Source organism: Euleptes europaea, chromosome 7 (assembly GCF_029931775.1).
Source record: "Euleptes europaea isolate rEulEur1 chromosome 7, rEulEur1.hap1, whole genome shotgun sequence".
NCBI lineage: Eukaryota > Metazoa > Chordata > Lepidosauria > Squamata > Sphaerodactylidae > Euleptes > Euleptes europaea.
Genome location: NC_079318.1, coordinates 41767488 through 41791434, shown reverse-complemented (window position 1 = coordinate 41791434; position 23947 = coordinate 41767488). Strand labels below are relative to the sequence as shown.

Genomic DNA, 23947 nt, shown 5'->3' with positions numbered 1-23947 from the left:
AAGTTCTTCAGAGAACCTCTGAGGCAAGCGTGAAAGATACTAGATAAGCAATGTAATTTGGAAAGAGACCAATGGATTAGGAAACAGCATCCCTGACGGCCAGGTGGGGCAACAGACGTCATTCGGGGGAAGAAGAGCTAGGATCAGATGGCTATTGTCCCTTTACACAACAAAGAGAAAGCGTAGACGGGTAAAAACCTGGTAGGTTTCCCAACCATTTTAATTGTAGGTAGGCCTGCCTGTTTACAAGTACTGGCACCGTATTGAGATGTATGAAGGAACACATCCTAAAGCAGATGTAATAAATATGCATATCTGAAAGAGTTTTAACAGGTTCACGCTCATCTGTCAACAATATGTTAATACGACTGAGCGAAACATGAGCCAGTGGGTTTATTCTATTCTTTGAGGAAGCAGTTTGTGCAGAAGGAAAGGCAATTCTTGGGATGTGGAGGAAATGCCTCAGTTTTCATGAGATGCAAAATTAACAAGCATATAATGTCAATAGGAAGATCAGAATATTTGGCTATTTATTCTCAGGAACCAATTACTGAAATGTGATAATGTTTGACAAGCCTACTTTTAATACCAAGATGTTGTTTTCTTACAAGTGAAATCAATTTCTCAAAATAGTAAGACTGGATAAACTTCACAGATGTGAAAGGTATGACCTCTTTTCACCTGGTTCCCCAGCCTGAAACACAGATGACTTCAATTCTGTCTGCTACCAGAGTATGCCAGAGACCTCATGATTCATGGGAGAACTTGTGGTGTGAGCTAAAATATTAAATATTCACCTTGCCAGGTTGGCCAAGTGTACACTTGGAAAACACTCACAAAACAGCTCCTAGCAAACTACTGGAAAATATTTACAATTAACTTGCTCTTTTAAAAATGCGCCCGGATTATTTTCATGTGTGAAAAGCAAAGATGCTTTAAACTATGTGAGAACTGAACTATGTACTAGTCCTTTTCGATAAGGGATAAACTGTGCTACTACAGATCCATTCAAAATATCAATCTCAGTTTTGCCACTGACTTCAAAGGGACAAATAAAGCAAATATTTGTAAATATGATGGGAAAACAGATGGTACAGCTGTGCTTCGGAAATGCCAACTGATTAACAAGCCACAGCACAGTACCTGGATTTGTAGTATGGCGGTTGTTAACAGTGAAGATCTGCACAAAACTGATCTGTTACAAAGAGGATGTAGAAGTAGCCACAAAGGAAGCAGGCATCTTCGGCTTACCCTCAGCACCACCCCCAAAGACAGAAGTATAGTCACTTAATTTCCCTCCCCTATTGCAACATTTTGTGGCTTTCCTTCATAGAATTTTTCTGCTCTTGAAAGATAACAGTCACACATCTAGCAACAGGATGTTTGGCGTTCCCGTATGCTGCTGTTGGCTGTTTCCCCTTGTGGCCATTATGAATGACTTTTGCCCACTTACAGATATTTTCTTCTAAGCCACAATTCTCTTGCAAGCTACAAGCTGTAAGAGGTAACATTTCTAACACTTTTATTTGATATTTATCAGCCACAAAATTTGCAGGAATAAGGAGGGGTCATTTTCCTATGAATTCATCAAATCAGGAGAAATACCAAACAAGATTGTGTAATGACAAGAAAGGGATGCTCAATCTGAATATGGCTATTATATCCCATGTTAACTGGATTTAATTTAAAGGGAAAAATATTTTGACAGGGCAGGCTCTTCAGTAACAACAAATTGGTTTAAAATGCACATTGAATGCAATAGAAACATAATCTCACAATAGTGAATTCATTACCTTTGTATGAATAAGTGAAAAACTTTAATAAAAGAACTCTGGGGAAACAACTTTGTTAGTAACCATATAGCTCAATATTTCACGTGCTTGTATTATAGCCAGGGACTGATTGATAAGCCACCCGTAGCAAGCCCCAATGATTCAGCTAGGCAAGCATTTTTTTTTAATATCTGGAAACTACTTGATCTTTGCAATTATTTCTAACTATAAATATCAGGGAACATAGATATTTAACGCTGATCACACAGAAACCAGTTATTATTTATTACATTTCTACCCCGCTCTCCCCAACCCGAAGTTTAGTTACTAATACAGCTCTTGCTTCTGGTTGAGATTATTTCTTTTGTGGGGTAGTGCAGGTCAGACCTGGGCAGTTATGAGCCAAAGAAACAGAAAAATGCAAAAAGGAATACTGGAAAACACCAGTAACCCTATAAGGTGATTCCAACAAGCCAAAAAACAAAACAAAATGTGCCATGGCTGCAAGTTATTTAAAAAGGCCATATTCGGAGGGTCATTAATTTGTCTGTAAATGAGCAACAATATTGATAAAACAGTCCTCCAGCCAAAAACAGAACAGCTGTAACAGATACATTCCCTTAGTTACAAGCCTGGATAAAAGAAATGTTTTGGTTTTGTTCCTAAGGGAGTCTAAAGTAGGTGCCAGGTCAACTTCAAGGGAGAGGAGGAGGGTTCCACCACTGAAAAAGCCCTGTTTCTAGTTGCCACCTAAGTGCCACATGGGGTGCAGCAAGCAGGACTTGAGAAGGCAGGCTGGACACTATGAGTGGAGGAGGTCCTTCGGGTACCCCAGCACCAAAGAACCATATAGGCTGATTTAAATCAAATTACCCAGGTAATCGGCGAAAATCAGCTGGCAAATGAGTATGTGGATGAGTCTAGAATTCTGCAGTCAAGTCTCAACATTATCTTCTATAACACATCTCTCTAGTTATTGGATATTACATGCCATGCAGGCTACTGCAATATACTTTTCTTAATTAAGTTTAACTAATATTCCTGCAAAATAATTAATATGTAGAATATTTTATATAAATATAGAATTATGAAAATATTCAAACTCCTCTTGCATGCTTTACTTGCATTTACATTGTTCTTCCACTCATGGAAGAAGTTGGAATCATTTTTTTAAAAAAGTTGAGTTGAATCCAAATTAGGCCTTGCCAGCCCAACTGCTGTTCTCAAGCCACTTTATGATTCAGGTGAATTTGGTAAGTTGCTAACATTCAGTGTTGAAAACATAAATACAGTTTTGGAGACTTGCTGGATTTTGATTGGTAGCTGGGGGGAGGGTAATACTATCCAAGCAGATCTATGTTTATTAAGGTTAATTCCCGCCAAGCTCAATAGAAATTACTCCTATTTAAATACAACTACAGCAAGAGAGTAAATTAATAACTTGAAATCTGTTACAGGAAAATTACACAAAACAGAAAAAGAATACTGATGCTGAAATCATTCTCAATTTAAAAAAAACCCTTCAATCTTAAAGGGAGCAACATCTACCCTTTGAGCCCATTCCTGAAGGGGAAGGGATTCCTTAGGAGCTGGCATGACCCCATGCTGGCGTAGATGCCACCTTATCACAGAAGTGGCACCTACGCTGACGAGGTGGCCAACATGCCAGCTCCCTGGAGCCATGGAGCTCCACTGTCCCCCGCCACCAGCACAGCAATGCCAGAAGGGAAAGCCATGCCAGCAAGGGGCGGAGCTGATGTTAGTCAGCTCCCTGACCCCTTTCACCCTGGGAATGCCCCCTCAATCAGCATAGCCCTGCTGCTTTCTATGGGGGCATTTCCTCCTTTTTCATTTTAAAACTATTTTTATTTTATTGCAGCAGCTGGGAAGCCTCTGGGGTGATGGTGTGGCTGCGTTGCTCCCACCCACTGCCTAACTGCACCCCCCTTCAGGAATGGGCTGCCTGTCTAGGTACTGTCTTATATTTAATAAATGGAAATGATTTTTTAAAAAATCACAGTACATCTGTGGAAACATGTCACCTGTAGGATTTTTACCCACACACTTCCTGCCCATCACAAAAAAAATCCTAATGTTTTGTTTCACACAATTCAAATATTTGATATCCACAAGATGCTAAAGTTTCAGCTATTATCCAGACTACACCTTTTCAGTTACTATGCAGTCAGCAAATATCTAGGCAATCTGAACATTTAAACAGTATGATACAGGCTATTCTCATGAAATCATGCCTTTTACGAATGTGCAGGCCATAACAGGAAAGCTTTTACCTATACAAACCACTCGCTTTCCCATTTCCTTTTATTGACAACTGAGAAACATATGTTTTCTAGCATAAGGTAAAATATTCTTTACGTACACAGCTCACTAGCATATGGGTACTGATAAAAATCGAAGGAGGACCATGGAGGGATCGTTTAAAAGATTTAACAGTTTCCAGTGTGCACTGGTTTAATCGCATGTGCCTCTTGCTTAGAAAGAATGGCTTGATGACGCCGTGAGCCACCTGGCACAGTGCGGCTCCTATCCATGATATGTTCCAGGCAGCCAAGCAACAGCTAGCTCATAACAGCTCCTGCTGGGTACTGAAATAAACACACATCCATAAGCCCCGAATCAAAAAAAGCCTGGGAATGGTCAGAAAACCTACACTGAAACTCTTGGAACTAGCAGCCAGCAGAGCAGCAGATTCATAAGATTCAGGCAAAAGGACTAAGCACATCCAGAAAACGCTTAAATCAATATGCTTTTGATAATTATGCATTTTGAACATGTGGTACAATGAAATTATCAATGGCAGCCATAACTACATCCCAAAGAGGATAACAATTGGATGCTCTTCCTGTTGATATGGGAGTTGGCCCATTTGTTTGGACCTTTAATTTTATTAAACTGGATCTTAAAATCATGCAGGTACCTCCACTGTAAAATACCTTTTCACTACTGCTCTCTAAGGATTGTTCAATGGGGATGTCTGTGGGTGTGCATATCTGCATCTCACTTCAGAGCAGGGGTTTGAACTGGATGAGTGTCAAATCCCTTGCAAACTATGAGCCTATGGCCATTCTAGAATTTAAAATACAGCCAGCAAGATCCAGACTAGTATAAGTACTGTCACTGAAAACTGTCTTATTTGGTAAATGGTCATATATCAATACAAATGTGATAACCAATCTATTGGAAATATCCAAGCATAAGGAGGAATACATTAAACTTACATTCTGCTTCTTGATGCCTTGTTCCTTCCACAGGTGCCTCTAACATGCACAATTAGCAGTTTCAAGATTTCCACATAATACATCGCATTAACCATAGGCAACAAAATGAACTCTAGAAACGGCAGTCCAAAGAACCGAATTCTACCACATCACTCAATATACCATTTTAATTATGTTTCCCCCCACCGATTTAATGGGTTGGGATTGCAACTTTAGTGCTTGATTCACTGACCACTTCCCACTTGTGCTGTTTCACTGACTTAAGAAAAATACCTCTCCTAGTTTAATGTCAACGCCAATGTGATCTGTATAAGCCAAGCCTGGAATCGATAGAACTGCATACAGAACGCCAGACATTTACATGATTTGTTAGATTCGAGTCCAGTAGCACCTGAGAGACCAACATGATTTTCAGGGTTTAAGCTTTCGAGAGTCAAAGCTCTCTTCATTAGACCCTCCGAAACTATATAAATGATTGTGTCACTATAAGAAAAGAGAGCTACACTGCCACATTCAAAGCCAATACATCATAATTCCCTTATATTTAAATATGTGCCCAAATAAGGCCAGTGTCAGACTCAGAGTTCTGTCCCCAGTGTCCCTCAAGCAAACTCGCTCATGCAAGACTCTGAAACAGGTTAGGCTTTATTTGGGAACAAGATTGGACAAATTCAGAAGCCGACTGCCACTCCAGCAGAAGGAGGCTACTAATGGAGAATATGGTTAGAATACAGGGTTAAAATACATTGCATAGTATCAGGCAGGCCAGTAGAATCTATGATAAGCGTTCTCAGGGTAGAAAGTCATAACAAAGCATAACAAGAGTGCAACTGTAGTAAACAGGATGGGCACACATACCACACCAGTGGGCAGAGTTATACTGTACAAAGCATGAGAACCAAAAGGCACGTGACCGGGGCCTTGTCAGACAGGCCTGGAGCAAAGTCAGGCCAAGATGAAGAAATGGGCCTGACAGCCAGAAGGGGATTATGTGTGTGTGTATTGGGGGGGGGGGGTTACTCGCTTTGGTTGTTTAAAGGACTTGGGGGAGGGGATTGGAGTTCATTGCTTGTCCCACCAAAACAAATGGATTGTCACAGCCAACTGTGAAGATTGGAAAAGAATGAAGAAGGAAAACCTTCATTGAGAACAGGGAAGTATTAGTCCAATCCCGCCAAGCTCAAGAGGCTCCAACAGTTGTCCCCAGAGTCAGCTCTATGGAGCTGGGGATAATGGAGGGGGGGAAATGGAGGAAAGGTAAAGATAAAAAGGATATTTGGCTGGGAAGAGCGGGGTAATAAGTGGAAATAATAAATAAATAAGAAACGGCAAAAATATTTTGGGGATGTATGCTTACATTACTTTAGTACAAACAAAACAAGATTTTTAGTTCTTGTTTTCAAGAACACTACAGTAATAAAGGCCATGCGCATCTACTCAACATACAAAAATCCAGAAACACACAAGTCAGGCAACTTTAAAACTGAACAATGTCGATTAATTATTATTAAGCAGGCTCAATGTGAATACCTGATTAAAAATAGGTGAAAATAGAAGGGGAAATTATATTTAACTTACATTTGAGTGTTTCTCCAGCATATGGAATATGCAACTTAAAACGATCGCAGCTGGGCCCAAGAGTTAAGGATGTACAGCTAAAAGGAAAGGAAGGGGCAATTTATAAATAAGGCCATACAATAGTATCAAATTCTGACAATAAGCAATGTGTCCATGAGGGAGAGTGAGACTGGTTGCATTTTAAAGATGTTGTGCTACAGCTCCCCTTTTTATCACAACCATCCTAGAAAACACCAAGACAAAGGTGATGTAAAGTACTGTGTACATGTTCACTGCTCTAGAACTAAACGAGAAAGACAACAATTGGGGTCACACCACCTAAGCCTATTAACAAAATTAAAGTCTGAGAAAATATGTTTTGAAATGGCTATTCTGTTTCTCAATATATGTTCTTAAAATGTTCTTCAATACCGTCTATCAATTTTTGCACTGCACACACCAGGGCTAGCATATGTGATTTTCTAGCACTCATATACATAAAGGCTCAGGTCTATCAGAACTCTACTATTGACTGAGGCTACAGTTTTAGGGTGAGCTTCTTCAGTCCAAGCAAGCTCAGCAAGTGTCCCACAGTTAATTTTCTATCAGCAGCTCTCCCAACTGAAAACCAAATTGCTTTTGAAGTTGTCTGACTTAAATAGCAGTACAAATATCTCATATACGCTTTTCTTAGACGTTCTCGTGCACCGGAAGAAGGTTGCCTTTCAGATTGGATTCATAAGGACCTACTGAAACATATGCATACCCACAGCCAAACCCTACACAGTAGGAAACTGGAAGACCCGTCAAATGCAGACAGTTGCTTCACATGATATGGGGTATGATGATGATATATAAACTTGCCCAACAAATGGAACTGGCCAGAAACCCTGCCCGCAAACACAACTGTTTCCATGTACACATACATGAAGCCTCTTACACCAAAGGAACAAATTCTATATAAGAGGTAAAGAGCATATATTGACCCTAAGTCAGCCTATATTAACTCCTGCCCCTACAGTTACTTCACTATGCTCAGCAAACCATCCTATACCCTCTCTAATTTCTCCTCTTGAATTCAATTATTGCAATAGTATGCAACAGTCTTGCTTTATTTTAGTTCTTGCAATTTTTATTTACAAAGATGCATGCTTTTAATGCCTCCTAAGATATAAATCTTTTCTTGTGTATTTTGATAGAAACATTAATAAAATGCATGTCTGAAAAAATACAGTTTGGGGATTCACTGCAGAGTGGACCAACAGGAAACTAAAAATAACCCTGCTGTGTACCTTTGGTCATGCCCAGTTTCTTTGTTTACTGTTATATTGCTGTTTTGTGTCTCCAATACACAGACAGGGGGAGGAGACATGGCAATGAAAATAGAGTCCAAATCATGTAGTGGGGAGTCCCACCCCTACATGAGAGAGTTCCAACACTGGAGAGAAACTGGGAATTTCTCAATGCATTATTAATAGCTTTCCCCCGTGTTCTGTTAAATGAGGAATCAGATGTGCTCAATGTGGACATGGGCTTAGCGCTCATTCAGAACTGTACAAATCCAGCTCTTGCAGCTGTGTTCTTTATTTTAGCCTCTAAACATAAAAGATTTGAACATCGACAACCAGATAGCCAGCTTGATGTAGAGATTGAAAAAGCTGGACTAGGATTTTGGAGTCCCGAGTTCGAATCCCCATGAAGCTTGCTACGTAACTTTGGACAAGTCAAAATCTCTTACCCTAGCCTACCTCACAGGGCTGTTGTGAGAATAAAATGGAGGAGGAGAGACAAATGTGGACCTTCCTGAGTTTGCTGAAGGAAAGGCAGGACTAAAATTGAGTTAATAAATCACAATTACTATGGGTCAGCTTGTTGCTAATGAAAGAACATCTTGATCAGTTTACAAGATTCTCAAAACAAACCACCAGTAGCAGATTAGGGGCTATAATACAAAGTCTGACGGAGGGATATCAGACTTCATGGAAAGCCTACCAACATAACCATCAATCAAGTTTATGCCCCAACTATGGATGCTAAAGAGGAAGAAACTGAAAGCTTTTAGCAAATGTCCAGGAATAAATTGATCACACACCGAAACAAGATGTGCTGATAATCATAGATGACTGGAATGCAAAAGTAGGAAACAAAGTACACTGTAGTTTTAGAAAGTGAAATGAAATCTGCACTGAAAGCAATTGGGGGAAGCAAATCACCAGGACTAGATGGGATATCAATAGACATATTCCAAGCCACAGAAATAGAATCCATCAAAACCTTAACAAGAACATGCCAACAAATATGGAAAAACAAAACAATGGCCCACAGACTGGAAACACTCAATCTACATTCCAATTCAGAAAACAGGACCCATCAAAGAACACAGCAACTATTGGACCATCACATTAATTTCTCATGCAAGTAAAGTGATGCTCAAAATCTTACAACATTGTTACCGTATATGGAATGAGAAACGCCAGATGCTCAAACTGGATTCAGAAAAGGAAGAGGCATTAGAGATCATATTGCTAATTTACGTAAACCAACATAAATATGAGCATATGAGAGAATTTCAGAAGAGAATCAGCTTGTGTTTCATGGATGACAGCAAAGCTTTTGACTATGTGGATCATGAAAAGCTATGGTTGGGTGTGCCACAGCATCTGATTGTTTTGATGTGTAACCTGTATGCTGGACAAGACACTACCATTAGGACAGAATATGAACAGAATAGTTTCCAATTGGCAAAGGTGTCAGACAAGGATGTATTTTATCTCTCTAGCTCTTCAATCTATATGAACATATCATAAGGATGAATTAGATTTAATGAAGGTGGAGTTAAAATTGGTGAAAGGAACTTTACCAATTTGCGATATGCAGGTGACACCACTTTACTGGCAGAAATTAGTGAAGATTTGAAATGACTACTGATGGATTACAGATGAACATCAATAAGACAAAAGTATTGACGACTGGGGAATTACACAACTTTAAGGAGACTGCAGCCAAGAAATCAGAAGGAAATTGAGAGTGGTAAGGGCTAGAAAATAAAGTATAAGAATGTGTCGCTGGTGAACAAGATCAAAGTAATTCATACCATAGTATTCCCCATTACTATGTACGAGTGCGAAAGTTGGACAATGAAGAAAGCGGACAGGAAGAAAGTTGATTCATTTGAAATGTGGTATTATAGGAGAGTTTTATGGATACCATGGACCGCCAAAAAGACAAATTGGTGGGTTCTAGATCAAATTAAGCCTGAACTCTTCCTAGAAGCTAAAATGACCACACTGAGGCTATCATACTTTGGTCACATTATGAAAAGACAAGAGTCAATGGAAAGACAATAATCCTAGGAAAGGTTTTAGCGGCAGGAAAAGAGGAAGACCCAACGTGAGATGAATTGACTTGATCAAGGAAGCTATGGCCCTCAGTTTGCAAGACCAGAGCAAGGCTGAGATAGGACGTTTTGGTGGTCATTAATTTATAGCATTGCCATAGGTCAGAAGCAACTTGATGGCACTTAACACACACAACAGATGGAAACCTTTTTGAAGTATCAGTGGACATGCTATTTCTACAATCTTTACAAGCATCTTGGAATACACAAGAAATTCTGGTTTTGCAAAAGTTCCCTACACAACACCTGAGGGAAAAGGACAACATATTTTACATTACAATAAGAAGAAATAAACTTTGCAATAAAAAGATCAAATAATACAGCACCCTTAAAAGCAACACTAAGTATTTTTCTAGGCTATTTTATCAGGCTCAATACAGGCATGTTAGAAAGAAATCCTAAGTAGGCCAACACAGAACCCTACACAAATCTATTCAATGGGGTTTACTCCCAGGAATGTGTTTTTGGGAGTGTGATGTTAAGAACAAAGGCTATTTTCATAAAATCATTGCAAAATGAGCAGCACCTAAAATTAAAATTTGAAAACATGATTTTCTCCAAACGATTTGGCTAGATAAGCTACAGAAGAGTGCCTAAGCAAAACAAAGGCTATGTAATGATTATATGAGCAAAATATAGAGTTAAGAATGTGCCCACCATGTTGTCTGAGCCATTTTCCAACATATCAAAGATGTAAACTGTTGGACTGGACCCAGTGGGAAAGAAAGAAACAAAGAAGCTAGTCAGAGTGTTTGTGATTGACAGAGGCAGCAGCTACTGAAATCTCTTCCTAATGCTAGGTTCACTGGTCATTAAAGAAGTTTTACAAAGATTGGGGCAGTTTCCCAACAGCAATGAAGCCAGAGAGAAGACTGAGGTTGTAGGATAGCCAACTCTCTTCTTTTGGGAAGAAGGTAATATAGTTGTATTTTGATCACTCAATCAAAATCTTTTCGTTTGGTGGTCAACAGAGGTACTAGATAACATATTTTGCCAGCATTTTCCCCCTCCCAGCACTTTCAGGTGGATCCATAGTAATTGCTAGGGTTATCTACAAAGCAATCATTTATCTAGTGGAATGCAGTCCCTGCAATTCCCTGCTGCATGCAAAAGTGAATAAGTATCCATTCAGTCTACATCTGGTAACATGCAAACCAACCAACCCTAACACCTCTCTTGGCATTACTACCAAAAATAAAAGGGAAATGACAATTTAATCAACACTGGAAAAATATTTGCAGAATAATGAAAAAGACATGCAATAATGATCCCTTCAAAGAGGAAAACCTTAAGTGTGCACTGTTGTTCTGATTTACTTATATGGATTTAGCCATGGCAGAAACAGTCAAACACTTACAACATAAGATCACTTCTAACATTAATTGGCAACAGCAAACAGCTAACATTAAGTAGTCTTCTCAATAAGTTAAACATCAATCTCTACAGGAATGTAAAAGACAGCAATAAGAGCTATCGTAATCTCTTCATTCCATAGAAATGAAAAACATTGTTGCTTCCTGATAACTAAAGCAGCCCTCTGAATAAAAGGCATAAGGTCATCATTTTGATTCATTCATGATACTTACCCAGATTTCAGATCTGTAATTCTTAAACAGTTTGTTGCATCCAATCCTACCTTTCCATTTCTGACCACATTGGAAATCAAAGGAGAAAGTGATGGAGAAATTCTGTTCAAGGCAACTTCAGGGGACATATTTATTTGTTGGCTGAACTCAGCTCTGCAAAATAAACAATTAAAAGACTAGCTATGACATTTTGATACATCCTTATTTTTTTTTATAAATGACAACTCAGAGGCTAAGAGAAACAGACACAGATGGGACAAAGATATAGGGAAGACAATGTGAAAGAGAGAATGACTACAGAGGCCAAGGAAAAGGAACTGGAATGAAAGTCATCAGGGACTACTGCCACCCACTCACTCAATTAAAGCTCATAGTTATGGTCACAGCTCCATATATATCCCTATATTACTTGTTTGCCACAACACCCAAGAAACTCAATCATTTGTTTGTACTGATCATCTTGAAGAAGAAGAGTTGGTTTTTATATGCCGACTTTCCTACCACTTAAGGGAGAATCAAACCCACTTACAATCACCTTCTCTTCCCCTCTCCACAACACACCCTGTGAGGTAGGTGAGGCTGAGAGAGCTCGAAGAGATCTGTGACCAGCCCAGGGTCACCCAGCTGGCCTTATGTGTAGGGGTGGGGAAACCAACCCCGTTCACCAGATTAGCGTCTGCCGCTCTTGTGGAGGAGTGGGGAATTAAACCTGGTTCTCCAGATTAAAATCCACCACTCCAAACCACTGCTCTTAACCACACCGGCTCTCTATGAAGTATAAAGATTTTAAAAGCAAACCTGCACAACCTGTAAACATCCAGCTGAATGCAATCCACCAACCATACAGAAACCTCCTGGTTTTGCTGCCTGCCTCAGCCTTGCTTCAGCTAGGTGCAGGCCTGTTTTAGACTGATACTTCAGCACTAGAAGCTGGACAGTGCTAATTTTATTAAACTCACAATTAGTTTAGTGACTTCTTAAAAAAAATCTGAATGTTTTGAAGTAATGTTTACTTTTGGCGGGGGGAAGCTTGTTCTCCATTTTAAACAACACCCTTGTGCAAAAAAAAAAAACCACCTATCTGGTTAAGCCAGAATTAAAATTAAACATGTGTCTACTAGATATCTTGGGCTACTTTGTTAATTTATTCTGAAGAACTGCTACTAAAGCTGAAATCACACTATACTTTTGGATATCAAATTATTACAGTCATATAAAATCAAAGAAGACTATTACAGCAGAGCCATCAATGAACATTGTCAATGGTTGACAATCAGCTAATTTTTGGTTCATCTGCTTTAGTTGATAAAGCAAGAAAATTTCTGTTGCCTCTTGAGAGAATATGATCACTAATCAAAGAAGTTACATAAGGATAACAAGATTTTTATCATTTCAACCTAGAGATGTCATAACACAACACAGAATTCATGATGGTACAAAGCAGAAAGACGACAAGTATCATAAATCTATGTACTGAGATGCTTTGCAGATCCACACCATAGCCCAGATCTAACAGGAGTTATCCACAACCCATAGCAAGTTATAATGTAATCATCTCTATGAGCTCATCACCACTAATGAACTGTTCCACAAACACCAGGGAACCTGTATAATGTTAACAATATCACATAGCCAAAGGTCACTAATACCAGACAAACATTGTGCAACACCTCTGCCAGTCTCCAGCAAGAGCATACATACTCAATGCCTGACAAATATTAAAACTGATACTTATAGAGGTGTACATCATTGATATACTGCAAGTGTGCCTTAAATGATAGGGCAGCCAACAAAGAATTAGAGAGTAAGATTACAAGTTGAGAATAGAATTCAAATCAGGACCAAGATCTTAATCAACAAGGTTGCTGGCAGCCCTGTCAAACACCTTCCCCTTTCAAAAGATACCACCAATAGTAACAACTTGCAACACCCCCCGCATTTTTCAGCACCCAAGATGGGAATATAATCACATTTATCCCATGCCTTGAAATATATGCTTCATGGTGGCACATGATACTACCTTAAGTCTGCCATCTTTCCTGTTTGTTTTGCAGAGAGGCTCCTATGCTTCTGACAGCTACGTGATAGGCAAAAATTCAATAGGCACAGCTTTCCCCAGGGTATGGATTGCAATAAAATTATAACTTTTAAGACTCATATAGCACTCACAACAGATACTAATTTTCTGCCCCCCAGCATTTCCCCTCTGCTCTAATCAACATGATCACAATATGTGTTGTACCACTGCATCCTTTACAAGCCTTCTTTACAACACCCCTCTCACCTTCTGACTGAGATATAAAGACTCAGCTCTCCATTCCTAGCTGTTCCTGATGAAGGGAGCTTTGACTTTCAAAAGTTTATATGCTGAAAATCCTATTGGTCTCCAAGGTGCTACTGGACTCAAATCTAACTGCAGATAGCACTTTTACAGCTAAACACAAATCACATACGTTATCTCAATAAAGTACCCCAGCTCTACAATGGGGGGGGGGCAGAGAAAGCAACAAGGCTTGTCTAAAATCACTTAACAAGTCTGTGGGTCAGATGAGATCTGAATTCCTCGTGAAGGCAGCCACTACATTTCACCTGTTAAATGTCACCCTGCAGTACCTCCATTGGAGGCACAGGAACCTTCATTAACTAACCATAGTAGAAAAGGGCAAGAGTCCAGTAGCACCTGAAAGACTAACAAAAATATTTTCTGGTAGGGTATGAGCTTTCGTGGGCCACAGCTCACTTCTTCAGATCTTTTATTACCAGAAAATATTTTTGTTAGTCTTTTCAGGGGCTACTGGACTCTTGCCCTTTTCTACTACTGCAGACAGACTAACACGGCTACCCACCGTGAATTAACTAACCATAGTAATATTTATGTAGCACCTGCAATTATAAACTGCAGAGACGTTACCAAAATAATGTCCCCATCTTTACAACAGTAGCAGTCAAAAAGGGCAAGATCTGAAGAAGTGAGCTGTGGCTCACGAAAGCTCATATCCTACCAGAAAATATTTTTGTTAGTCTTTCAGGGGCTACTGGACTCTTGCCCTTTTTGACTACTGCAAACAGACTAACACGGCGACCCACTGTGATTTACACAGTAGCTTAAGTCATGGGGGGGGGGAGGGGAATCTAGCACGCAGAAAAGCTCCCTGCGTCGTGCCAACTCCAATGCTTCACTTCCCCACTCCAAAGGGAAACCCCATTGTCTCCCATGACGCACACAGCCCAACATGCCCACCCCCGCCTCAAGGGACACTGTTTCCCCGGCTCGCCCCCCCAAAAGTTGCTGCCACTTTGGATACCTACAGGGACCGGGAAATGCAAACAAACCTTTAAAAAAAAAAACCCTGCCCCGACCACGGCCTGAACCACGTCGCCTCCGCGCCTGCGCAGAACCGCCTTCCCGTACGCGACGTGCCTTCCTGAAAGAAGCCGCGCGCGCCCCCGAGACCAACCGCCTCGGGAAATCAAAACCGGGGTCTTTCGCGGGCGCGTAGGTGGCTCTCGCGCGCCTGAACGGACAGCCTTGCTTTCTGTCGTTCGAGAGCGACAGATAAGATTTTAACGGAGATGCGGATTTGTCTGGTTGTCATTTGGGGGGGGGGTAGGGGGAGAAAAAAGCTCTGTAGCAAGCGGGCGTTTTAGAGTGCGGCCAGATCAGGTGGGTGGGAGACTTCCTCCTCCTGGTAAAGCCGGCTGTGGAGAGGTCAGCCCAACCTGAGGCAGGTTCAAGTCCAGTTGTGGGGGAAAGAGGCTTCTTGCTGCTGACAATGGCAGCTCCTGAGGTCGTGGTGGTGGGATCCTGTATGACTGATCTGGTGAGGTTAGTGTTGCCAGTGGGATCCTGACCGTTCTGTGGTCGTTCTTCCATCTGGAGCTGCGTTAAGGGTTTGCTTCTTTTCTTTACAACGCAACAGCAAAGGTTAAAAAGGGCCAGTATGTTCATGCCATCGTATTCCCTGTTCCTTTGAACTGTGGTGTTGGAGGAGTGTGTTATGGATACCGTGGGCTGCCCCCCCCCAAAAAAAACCAAATCAGTGGGTTATGGATCAAATCAGGCCTGATCTGACCCTAGAAGCTAAAATGACTAAACTGAGGCTGTCGTATTCCAATTACATTATGAGAAGACAAGAGTCCCTAGAAAAGACAGTCATGCTAGGAAAAAAGGGCAAGAGCCCAGTAGCACCTTAAAGACTAGCAAAAATATTTTCTGGTAGGATATGACCCTACCGGAAAATATTTTTGTTAGTCTTTAAGGTGCTACTGGACTCTTGCCCTTTTCTACTACTGCAGACAGACTAACACGGCTACTCACTGTGAATTATTCTAGGAAAAGTTGAGAGCAACAGGAAAAGAGGAACACCCAACAAGAGATAGGGGGTTACCGTACTTTGTATTCCCAGAGATGCATTAAGAGTTTGAAAATGTTGTAAAAAACATCGCTTTAAAAGGGTTTTTGGATACCACGGCTTATAAATGGTTGGAAAACGTCTTCACAGCTGAAGGGGCCAAACAAAGTGCGAACAGTGTTTTTTATAACGTTTTCAAACTCTTAATACATTGCTGGGAATACAAGTGCTGTAACCCCCATAGATTGACTCAATAAAGGAAGCCACAGCCCTCAATTTGCAAGATCTGAGCAAGGCTGTTAAGGATAGGACATTTTGGAGGACACTGATTCATAGGGTCGCGATGAGTCAGAAGCGACTTGATGGCACTTAACACACACACACACACACACACACACATGTTCAGGGTTATAATTATGTAGTCCAATCCTATTCATGTTTAGTCCTAAGTAAGATGCGGCAGTGGAACGGTCTGCACACTTATTTGGAGTGATGTGCCCTTGATTTAGTTCTGAGATACCATGTGGAGGATCAGACTGAATATGGGATTATGCTATTAGTAAATCCTAAATCATACTATTGTACAATCATCTTTGCACAGAAGCATTACATTGAAGAAAATAAGGGAAACACCCCTCCTTATTACCCTCTGATTATGAAAGGTGATTAAATCACAAGAGGTGATTAAGGTATATAAATGAGTGGTTAATCCACATTGTCATCTTGTCAGCTTCATAAAACAACTTTCATTTGTGAAAGCATGGACATTTTGAGGTTTGCAGAGCTTTTGTGCGGCTCAGAAAAAGTCTGCAGAAGTGGTACAAAATGAACTTTGCTTGCCAATTCTCTGGAGTTAATATTGTTACTTTCTGTAGACATATGAACCAAAATGAGAGTAGTACAAATAAAGTGGCTGTATTCAGTTGGGACCCAAAGCAGCATACAACATCATTCTCCCCTCTTCCATTTTATGCGTACAGCAACTCTGTGAGATAGATTAGGCTAAGAGAAAGTGACAGGCTCAAAGTCACCCAGGGAACTTCCATGGCAGAGGGGAGATTTGAATCTGGATCTCCCAGATCCTACTTTGACACTTGAACAGTTAGAGTGCCCACCAACCCCTTGCCTGGCGCTCTAAGCATTTTGAGAAGTGGGTGGGGCCAGATGTTGCTTTGACTGTAGTTGCAGCCACAGGACCCAGGATCTTCACTGCTTGGCTTGTGGAAAGCTGTGTGTATGCAAGAAAATATTTTAAAACTATATATTCTCTTTAAAAGGCTTAAACAGAGCTTTTGCCGGAAATATTGAAAAGTTACTGTTTGAGTTATACCTCATTCCCTGATATTTTGTGTTTGTCCCTGCCTCCTGTGCAGCCATTTTGTGGCTGCACCCACCACCCTGTGTCAGAATTCCAAAGATGTCTGCAGGCTCAAAAAGGTTAGGGGCCCCTGCTCTAGCCATTACACCATGCCAGCACACTCACACATCTCTCTGTCATTTTAGCCCTTTTCAGATTCTTGGCGCTGTGACCGCACAAACAGAATGAATTCACTACATGTGATCCACCCAATATGTGTGATTACCACTTCTTCCGTAATGGGCAACACATAGATTTTCTGCCTTTTTCATAGTCATACCAGACCTGGGGTCTGATACATTTGTTCTGATCAGTTATTTGTCCTGTACATGTGGTCAAATGTAGTGAGTTAACTGGGCTTTTTCTTCTAGTGGAATGTAGTGGCATCAACAGTTATGTACAGCATGCCATTGGCTATGGAAATAGTGCCCAGTCATTGCTGCCTCAAGAGTTACTTTGTAGCAGGCTATGCAGCTGAGTATTACACTGTGCCAGACCAGTGACAATAAGATGCACTGGGTAAAAATAGAAAAAAATGTTGTAATATCAAATCCTGATAATAATGCGTCCTTCTACTTTATTTGAGAACAAAACAAGTCACAACCCTGAAACTGAACACACATATTTTTTGTGGATACGCAATATGCGAAACTATAGCATCTCAGGAGCATTCTTTTTCCTCTCCCTTACTATTTTTACTTTTCAGTGATAGGAACAATGTTTATTTTTTTTTTGCTCTATCTCTTTGTTAATAATGATTGTAAGAAGCTAAATGGCTGAGAGAAAACAATTAAAAGCACATGCCTTAAATATGAGAAAAGAAGAAAAGCAGTATTGAGCACATCAAACCACAGAAGCCTCCCACAAAGTAAGAATGGACAGTAATGATAAAACCAGGCTGGTGATGAATTCTAACTCCAAACATATTGCATCTTTTATGGCAACAGGAGTCCTTTATCCGTCTTTCATTGTGGCAACTTTGGTCTGTGTGGTTTTTGCTAATAAGCTATCAAGAGCTCTGAATGTACCTTCGAGAAAATATTCTTTAAAAAAAATTCCTCCCAGCTGAGGCTTTTAAGATAGTGCACAAAAACACAATGAAAATACCCAATAATTAGTAAAAGCAATAACATTAATACAAAACACACACAAAAATGAGAGTTGAATTTACAAAACTTTGGTCAGCAAGTCAATCAAAGCAAGAGAAAAACTATGACTAACTTAAACAAGGTTGCTAAACACCAGGGTAAATAAAAGCATTTTAACTTCCAGTGCAATACATATCCTTCTACGAGCATTGAATTCAATGGGCTTATAAGGGTGTAACTCTGTTTAGGATTGTGCTGTTTAGGATTGTGCTTAAAGTTTAACAGAATACACTATGCAGATAGTGGCACAGTACCATTGCTGAGGTGCCATGACCCCAAAAAGCCTTGCCCCTTATCACCTTACAGAATAGAGGCATATCCAGTTGTTCATATTGTCTTTATGCCAATAAAGGTTTGGATGGATGGATAGATGGAATGGTATATCCAGCAGGACTCCTGCAGCCAATCTTAATACTTACTAGGCATTGAAGAAAGCTGTCCTTAAGATCCCCAAGCCCCAGTCCATTGAGATACAGAGCCATAGCTCTAGCCTCTCTAGACTGGGTTTAACTTTAAGGAAGGCAAAATCTGTGGGTGTTTACGCAAACTTGGAATTGCATCCAGGTTCAGTTCCAAGACTTACTCAGTTATTGTGTATCTAGCAGTTCAGAGGACTCTTTCTTTCCTTCTTAGAAGTGCTTGTAAATTATTGAATACCTTTGGGTTTAGGTCTTGTACTGCATGAGAATACTGTAGAACAAATGAGGCCTTATGATGAGTTGGTATGAGTGTCAGATTTGTATGTGGACCTTCTGGCAACCCAGGAGAGATTTTTCTTGTCAGAGCACCAAATCTCTCTATCTCCCCAGGGAGACTTGTTTGTCCTCTTCTATATCCATCTTCTGCCAGCAGGTGAAGGCTTTTTTTTTTGTTTGGCATTCCCCCAATGATCACTCCTTTCTGCCCAGCATTTTAATTGTTGTTTTATGTTTTCGTGTGTTTAGCTCTAGTTTTAATGATATGTTTTCTCTTGGTTTTAATAGAATTTAAGATGCAAATTTATTATGTATGTTTTTAATTTGTTTAGCCACATTGGTGACCCTGATCAAGGCAGAATGGTGGGGTATACCTTTGGGCGGGGGGGGGGGGAGGATTGTATGTGGTTCAGCTGTGATACTCAGGACAAAGCAGTATCTCTTAATTTAATCTACCGCACAGGCTTGTTAGGTAAGGTTAATAAAATTAGTGTAGCTTGCAGTAGATTTCCAGAATGCTGAAAGCAATTCCCTTCTAACCTTGGTCTAAAGTTTGGACCAGGAAATGCCTTTTATTTGTTCTCTACTTCCCTTATCTCCTATTTTGATATACATCCATATTTAGTATTACAGCATCCATTCTATGTCTCATTCATAATCTTGGTTGTTTGCATTCTCTTAGATTTTGAAGAAACCTTTTCTTCTCTCGGGTTTGAAATTTCGCTTTGGGATCTTTAAGAAGAGAATCCCCTTAACTGCAAGATCATTATCTCTGCCTGCATTCCTCCACTCCCAATGATCTGCCTAGACTTCTCCATCTTTCCTTTGTCTTTCTTGCCTCCTCCAGAATGCGTGCCTCCTTTCATGTTGCCTAATTTGCCTGAAGCCACCTTCCAGCTCCCTTTCTCCATCCACCCTTAAACAGGTCTATAAATGTTCAACGAAATACTTTGAGTTACTGTTCCATTTGATTGTTAGTAAACCTGTAATTAAATGTTCCTCACCCATGACACAGCAGATCTATTGTGTGGGGCTTTATGTTAATGCTCAACTAAAGGAGAGAAACCTTTTTTTTCTTTGTGAGCTGTTTTGATCAGGTCTCTGGAGAGGTGGCATATTGTAGATAAATATTAAAGATTTTTCACGGTTGGTTGTTCTTCTAATTTACACTTTCTGAATGTTTGGACTGAAACCATAAGCTATATTCCTTGGCATATACAGGTGTGTTTGTCCTCGACACAGAAATACCCAGATGCTGCTGAAGATATTATACACACCACTAGGATATTTGTTACAACCCTAGTAGGCAGTTTATTTATTTGCTAAATTCTTATGGAACTTTTATGTTTAAATATTTGAAGTGGCTAACAAAAGTGAGAGCAAGTGAAGCTAGCGAAGAAGACAGCCAAAGGAGGACATCACCCTCGTCTCCATGTGTTATAGTATTCTAGCAAAGATTCTTTAGCAGATCTTTAGCAGATATCAGATGTGCTTTCAGGTACTCTGGGCACAGATAATACAGGACTTCAAAACTGGCACATAATATGTATCAGCAACCAATAAAGTTATTGAAGCATGGGGGTTAATGGGCTGTGTTCTGCTGATGTCCAGTGAAAGTTGAGCAGCAATATTTTCTAGCAATGGAATTTCCAGGCAGTCCAACAATGTAAACAAGAGTCCTGCTGGATCAACCAGCATCTGGTCCTGCATCCTGTTTCACATAGTGGTCACCCAGATGCCCACAGCAGGCCAACAAGCAGGGCATGGAGGCCAAGCCCCCCTCTATTGTTGCCTCCAAGCAAGTAGTTTTAAGCAGGTCTACTCAGAATCCTATACGAGTCTATTTAATGGGAAAACTGTTTTTAGGATTGGATTGGATTATGACCAGTAATACTCAGTGCTGTTGAGAGGTCCAGAGGAATTAACAGGGTTATGTTCCCAAATCAGCAATCAAATTAGTCTTGGTGTTAAAGTCCAAAATACAATTAAAATTGATCCAGTCTGTTTCTAATCCTTGTGTTTTTATGGCGCAAATCCTGATATTCCATAATATGACTCAATCCATGCAGTGCAGCCATCATAGGTGACTTTAGCCACCTGTTCTGGACAGAGCCTGGGCTGGGATGTGAAATGAGAATCAAACATCATTTAATATATTGGCATTTATACAGTGTTAAATTATGTATTACTTTATTTTTTTAATGTGAATTCAAAATGTTCTCAAAATAGTGTTCGAAAAGCCAGCTACCCAGTTGCTCAAAGCCTTAGGCTGCAATCCTAAATAGACTATCCTGGGAGTAAGCACCGCTGAATAAAACAGGACTTCTGAGTAAATCTGCTCAGGGTTGCTCCCTTAGCGAGGGCAACAGGCATCTCTGTAGTTTCCAACTACTTCCCCACAGCCAACCTTAGACCTGTTGGCCTGCACTGTTAGGCAGACCAGGACATGCAGCCACAGTGTCCTTAAAGGTCCATAACCATTTTTAACTTGCTTCAGGGGTTGTATCAGGAAAGGGTGGCTTAAAAACCTGCGGTGGCTGTAGAAATGGATAGTTAATGTAATATCCGGGGAAGTGAGCTGTGCCTCATGAAAGCTCATGTTGAAATAGATGTTGTTAGTCTTTAAGGTGCCATTGGACTTTTATGTATTTAAGATACAGCCTGTAGGGTTCAGAACATCCTTCAGTCAGCAGTTTGTTGTGCCAAATCCTGACATTCCAGATCTGAAGCAACAATGTTGGTAGGGAGATAGGTGGCCTTATGTTGTGTGGAGCATGAAATGTAGGAGGTGAGGGGGAGGAACATGAAAGATGTAGCAAGGGCAAAGTAGAGAGCTAAGAAAGAAGCAATGGGGATAGAGGGTCAGTGGGTGCAGGATTCTGGCACTTATGATGCATGGACAGAGGTGGCATTAACACATGCCACAGTGTTAGTGGAATGCTGAAGAGGTGGAGTATGTTTGTGCTACATGTGGAGGTACCAATTCTGAACATTCCTCTACATAAATTGTGAAACTCCTTGCCCCAGGATGTGGTGATGGCTGTCAACTTGGAAGGCTTTAAGAGGGGAGTGGACATGTTCATGGAGGAGAGGGCTATCCATGGCTGCTAGTAAAAATGGACACTAGTCATGATGCATACCTATTCTGTCCAGGATCAGAGGAGCATGCCTATTATGATGCTTTGGAACACAGGCAGGATAATGCTGCTGCAGTTGTCTTGTTTGTGGGCTTCCTAGAGGCACCTGGTTGGCCACTGTGTGAACAGACTGCTGGACTTGATGGACCTTGGTCTGATCAAGCATGGCCTTATGTTCTTATGAGGATGTAACGAGTCACCTACAAATAGCAGCTTTTTATTTAAGCCACTGTGTGAACAGACTGCTGGATGTGATGGACCTTGGTCTGGTCCAGCATGGCTTTTCTTGTGCTCTTATGTTCTTAAACAACTGCCTGTAAATAGAAGCTAGCACATCAGGGATTTTTTTGTGGTTGTTGCTGAAGCTTGAGGGACCATTTAGAAGTGGGATTCTTCTGAAGTCTGAAGCAATAAAAAGGTAATGGTAGTCCCCTGTGCTAGCACCGGGTCATTACTGATCCATGGGGTGATGTCACATCCCAACGTTTACTAGGCAGACTATGTTTGTGGGTTGATTTGCCATTGTCTTTTCCAGTCATCTACATTTTACCCCCAGCAAGCTGGGTACTCATTTTACCAACCTCGGAAGGATGGAAGGCTGAATCAACCTTGACCCGGCTACCTGAAACTGACTTCCATCAGGATTGAACTCAGGTCGTGAGCAGAGCTTTGGACTGCAGTAGTGCATTCTGCCACTTCATTCTGTGCCCTCACCGTCAGACGTGAGGCAGGTGATGACCAGAGGCAGGATTTTTTCAGTGGCGGTGCCTCACCTTTGGAATGCCCTCCCACGTGAGGCTTGCCTAGTGCCTACTTTTCTTTTTGGCGCCAGGTTAAAGCATTCCCTCTCACCCAGGTTTTTAACTAAGGAGTTTTATCTCTTAAACGTTTTATGGTCTACTTCTGGCCCCAGGATCATTTTATCTGCATCATTTTAGGCTACTCTGTGTGTGCTGTTGTTATGACCTGCCTTTTTAATGCTGCCAGCCTACTTTTAATGGTAGTTTTTTAGTGGCTTTGACTTTGTTTTACTGTCTCAGTTGTAAGGTGCCTTGAGCAGGTGTCCGGAGAGGCAGCGTATAAATTTTCTAAATAAATACATTCTTCTACATGTGTCTCCTTCCTCCTTTTTTGTCTCTCAGCTGGTTGGGAGGCGACCTGACCAAAGAGTAAAGGTTTTGGCAGCTTTAGGTGGGCATGTCAGTTATGAGATCGTGTTGATTTTGCACTTAGATGCAGAATGCAAGGGTCTGGAAGACAGGCAAGACGTTAATGGGGGCTTTTCATACTCTGCAATGACTCCTAAGCCAGCATGTGTGCTTTTTGTTTGCTTGTTTGTTTTTAGTAGTCTACTATTTAAAAGATCCATTTGTTTGAAGGCTGATTTATCCCAGCTGTCATTTTTAACTTCACACAGTCCTCGCTGTTTTTCACAAGAGGTGAGGTCGTTGTTTGCAAGACTAGCTATTTCCATGGCAGTAGACTATGATGCCATCAGGGGAAGAGTGAGGCATTCCGTTGAGCGCTGGCAATTAAAAATTATGGATTGTGAGATAACACTTGAGTTTACCAAACTCCTTAGCATAATGGACCACATGAGGCTGGAAAACCATTGCTTAATTCGTCAGGGATTCAGCCTAGGTAATGGAATAAATGAATTGGCTTCATTGGAAAACAGTTCTGGAAAACAGCTATGCTTAAAAGAAA

At 40.7% G+C, this 23947-nt stretch overlaps 2 protein-coding genes across 4 annotated transcripts in view; one reads left to right on the top strand and one right to left on the bottom strand.

The window, feature by feature from the left end:
• Window positions 1-11711, bottom strand: part of BABAM2 (BRISC and BRCA1 A complex member 2) — a 172440-nt gene extending 160729 nt beyond the window's left edge. For both annotated transcript variants that reach the window (XM_056852586.1, XM_056852585.1), the window contains exons 1-2: window positions 11552-11711; window positions 6590-6666 (exon numbers count right to left, since the gene is read on the bottom strand). In XM_056852586.1, coding sequence (XP_056708564.1) covers window positions 6590-6666; window positions 11552-11679 — 205 coding nt within the window. In that variant the 5' untranslated portion in view covers window positions 11680-11711. The remainder of the gene's footprint in view (window positions 1-6589; window positions 6667-11551) is intronic.
• Window positions 11712-15329: 3618 nt separating this feature from the next.
• The window catches only part of RBKS (ribokinase), a 69235-nt gene continuing 60617 nt past the window's right edge, over window positions 15330-23947 (top strand). For both annotated transcript variants that reach the window (XM_056853156.1, XM_056853155.1), the window contains exon 1: window positions 15330-15377. In XM_056853156.1, the coding sequence (XP_056709134.1) occupies window positions 15361-15377 (17 nt within the window). In that variant the 5' untranslated portion in view covers window positions 15330-15360. The remainder of the gene's footprint in view (window positions 15378-23947) is intronic.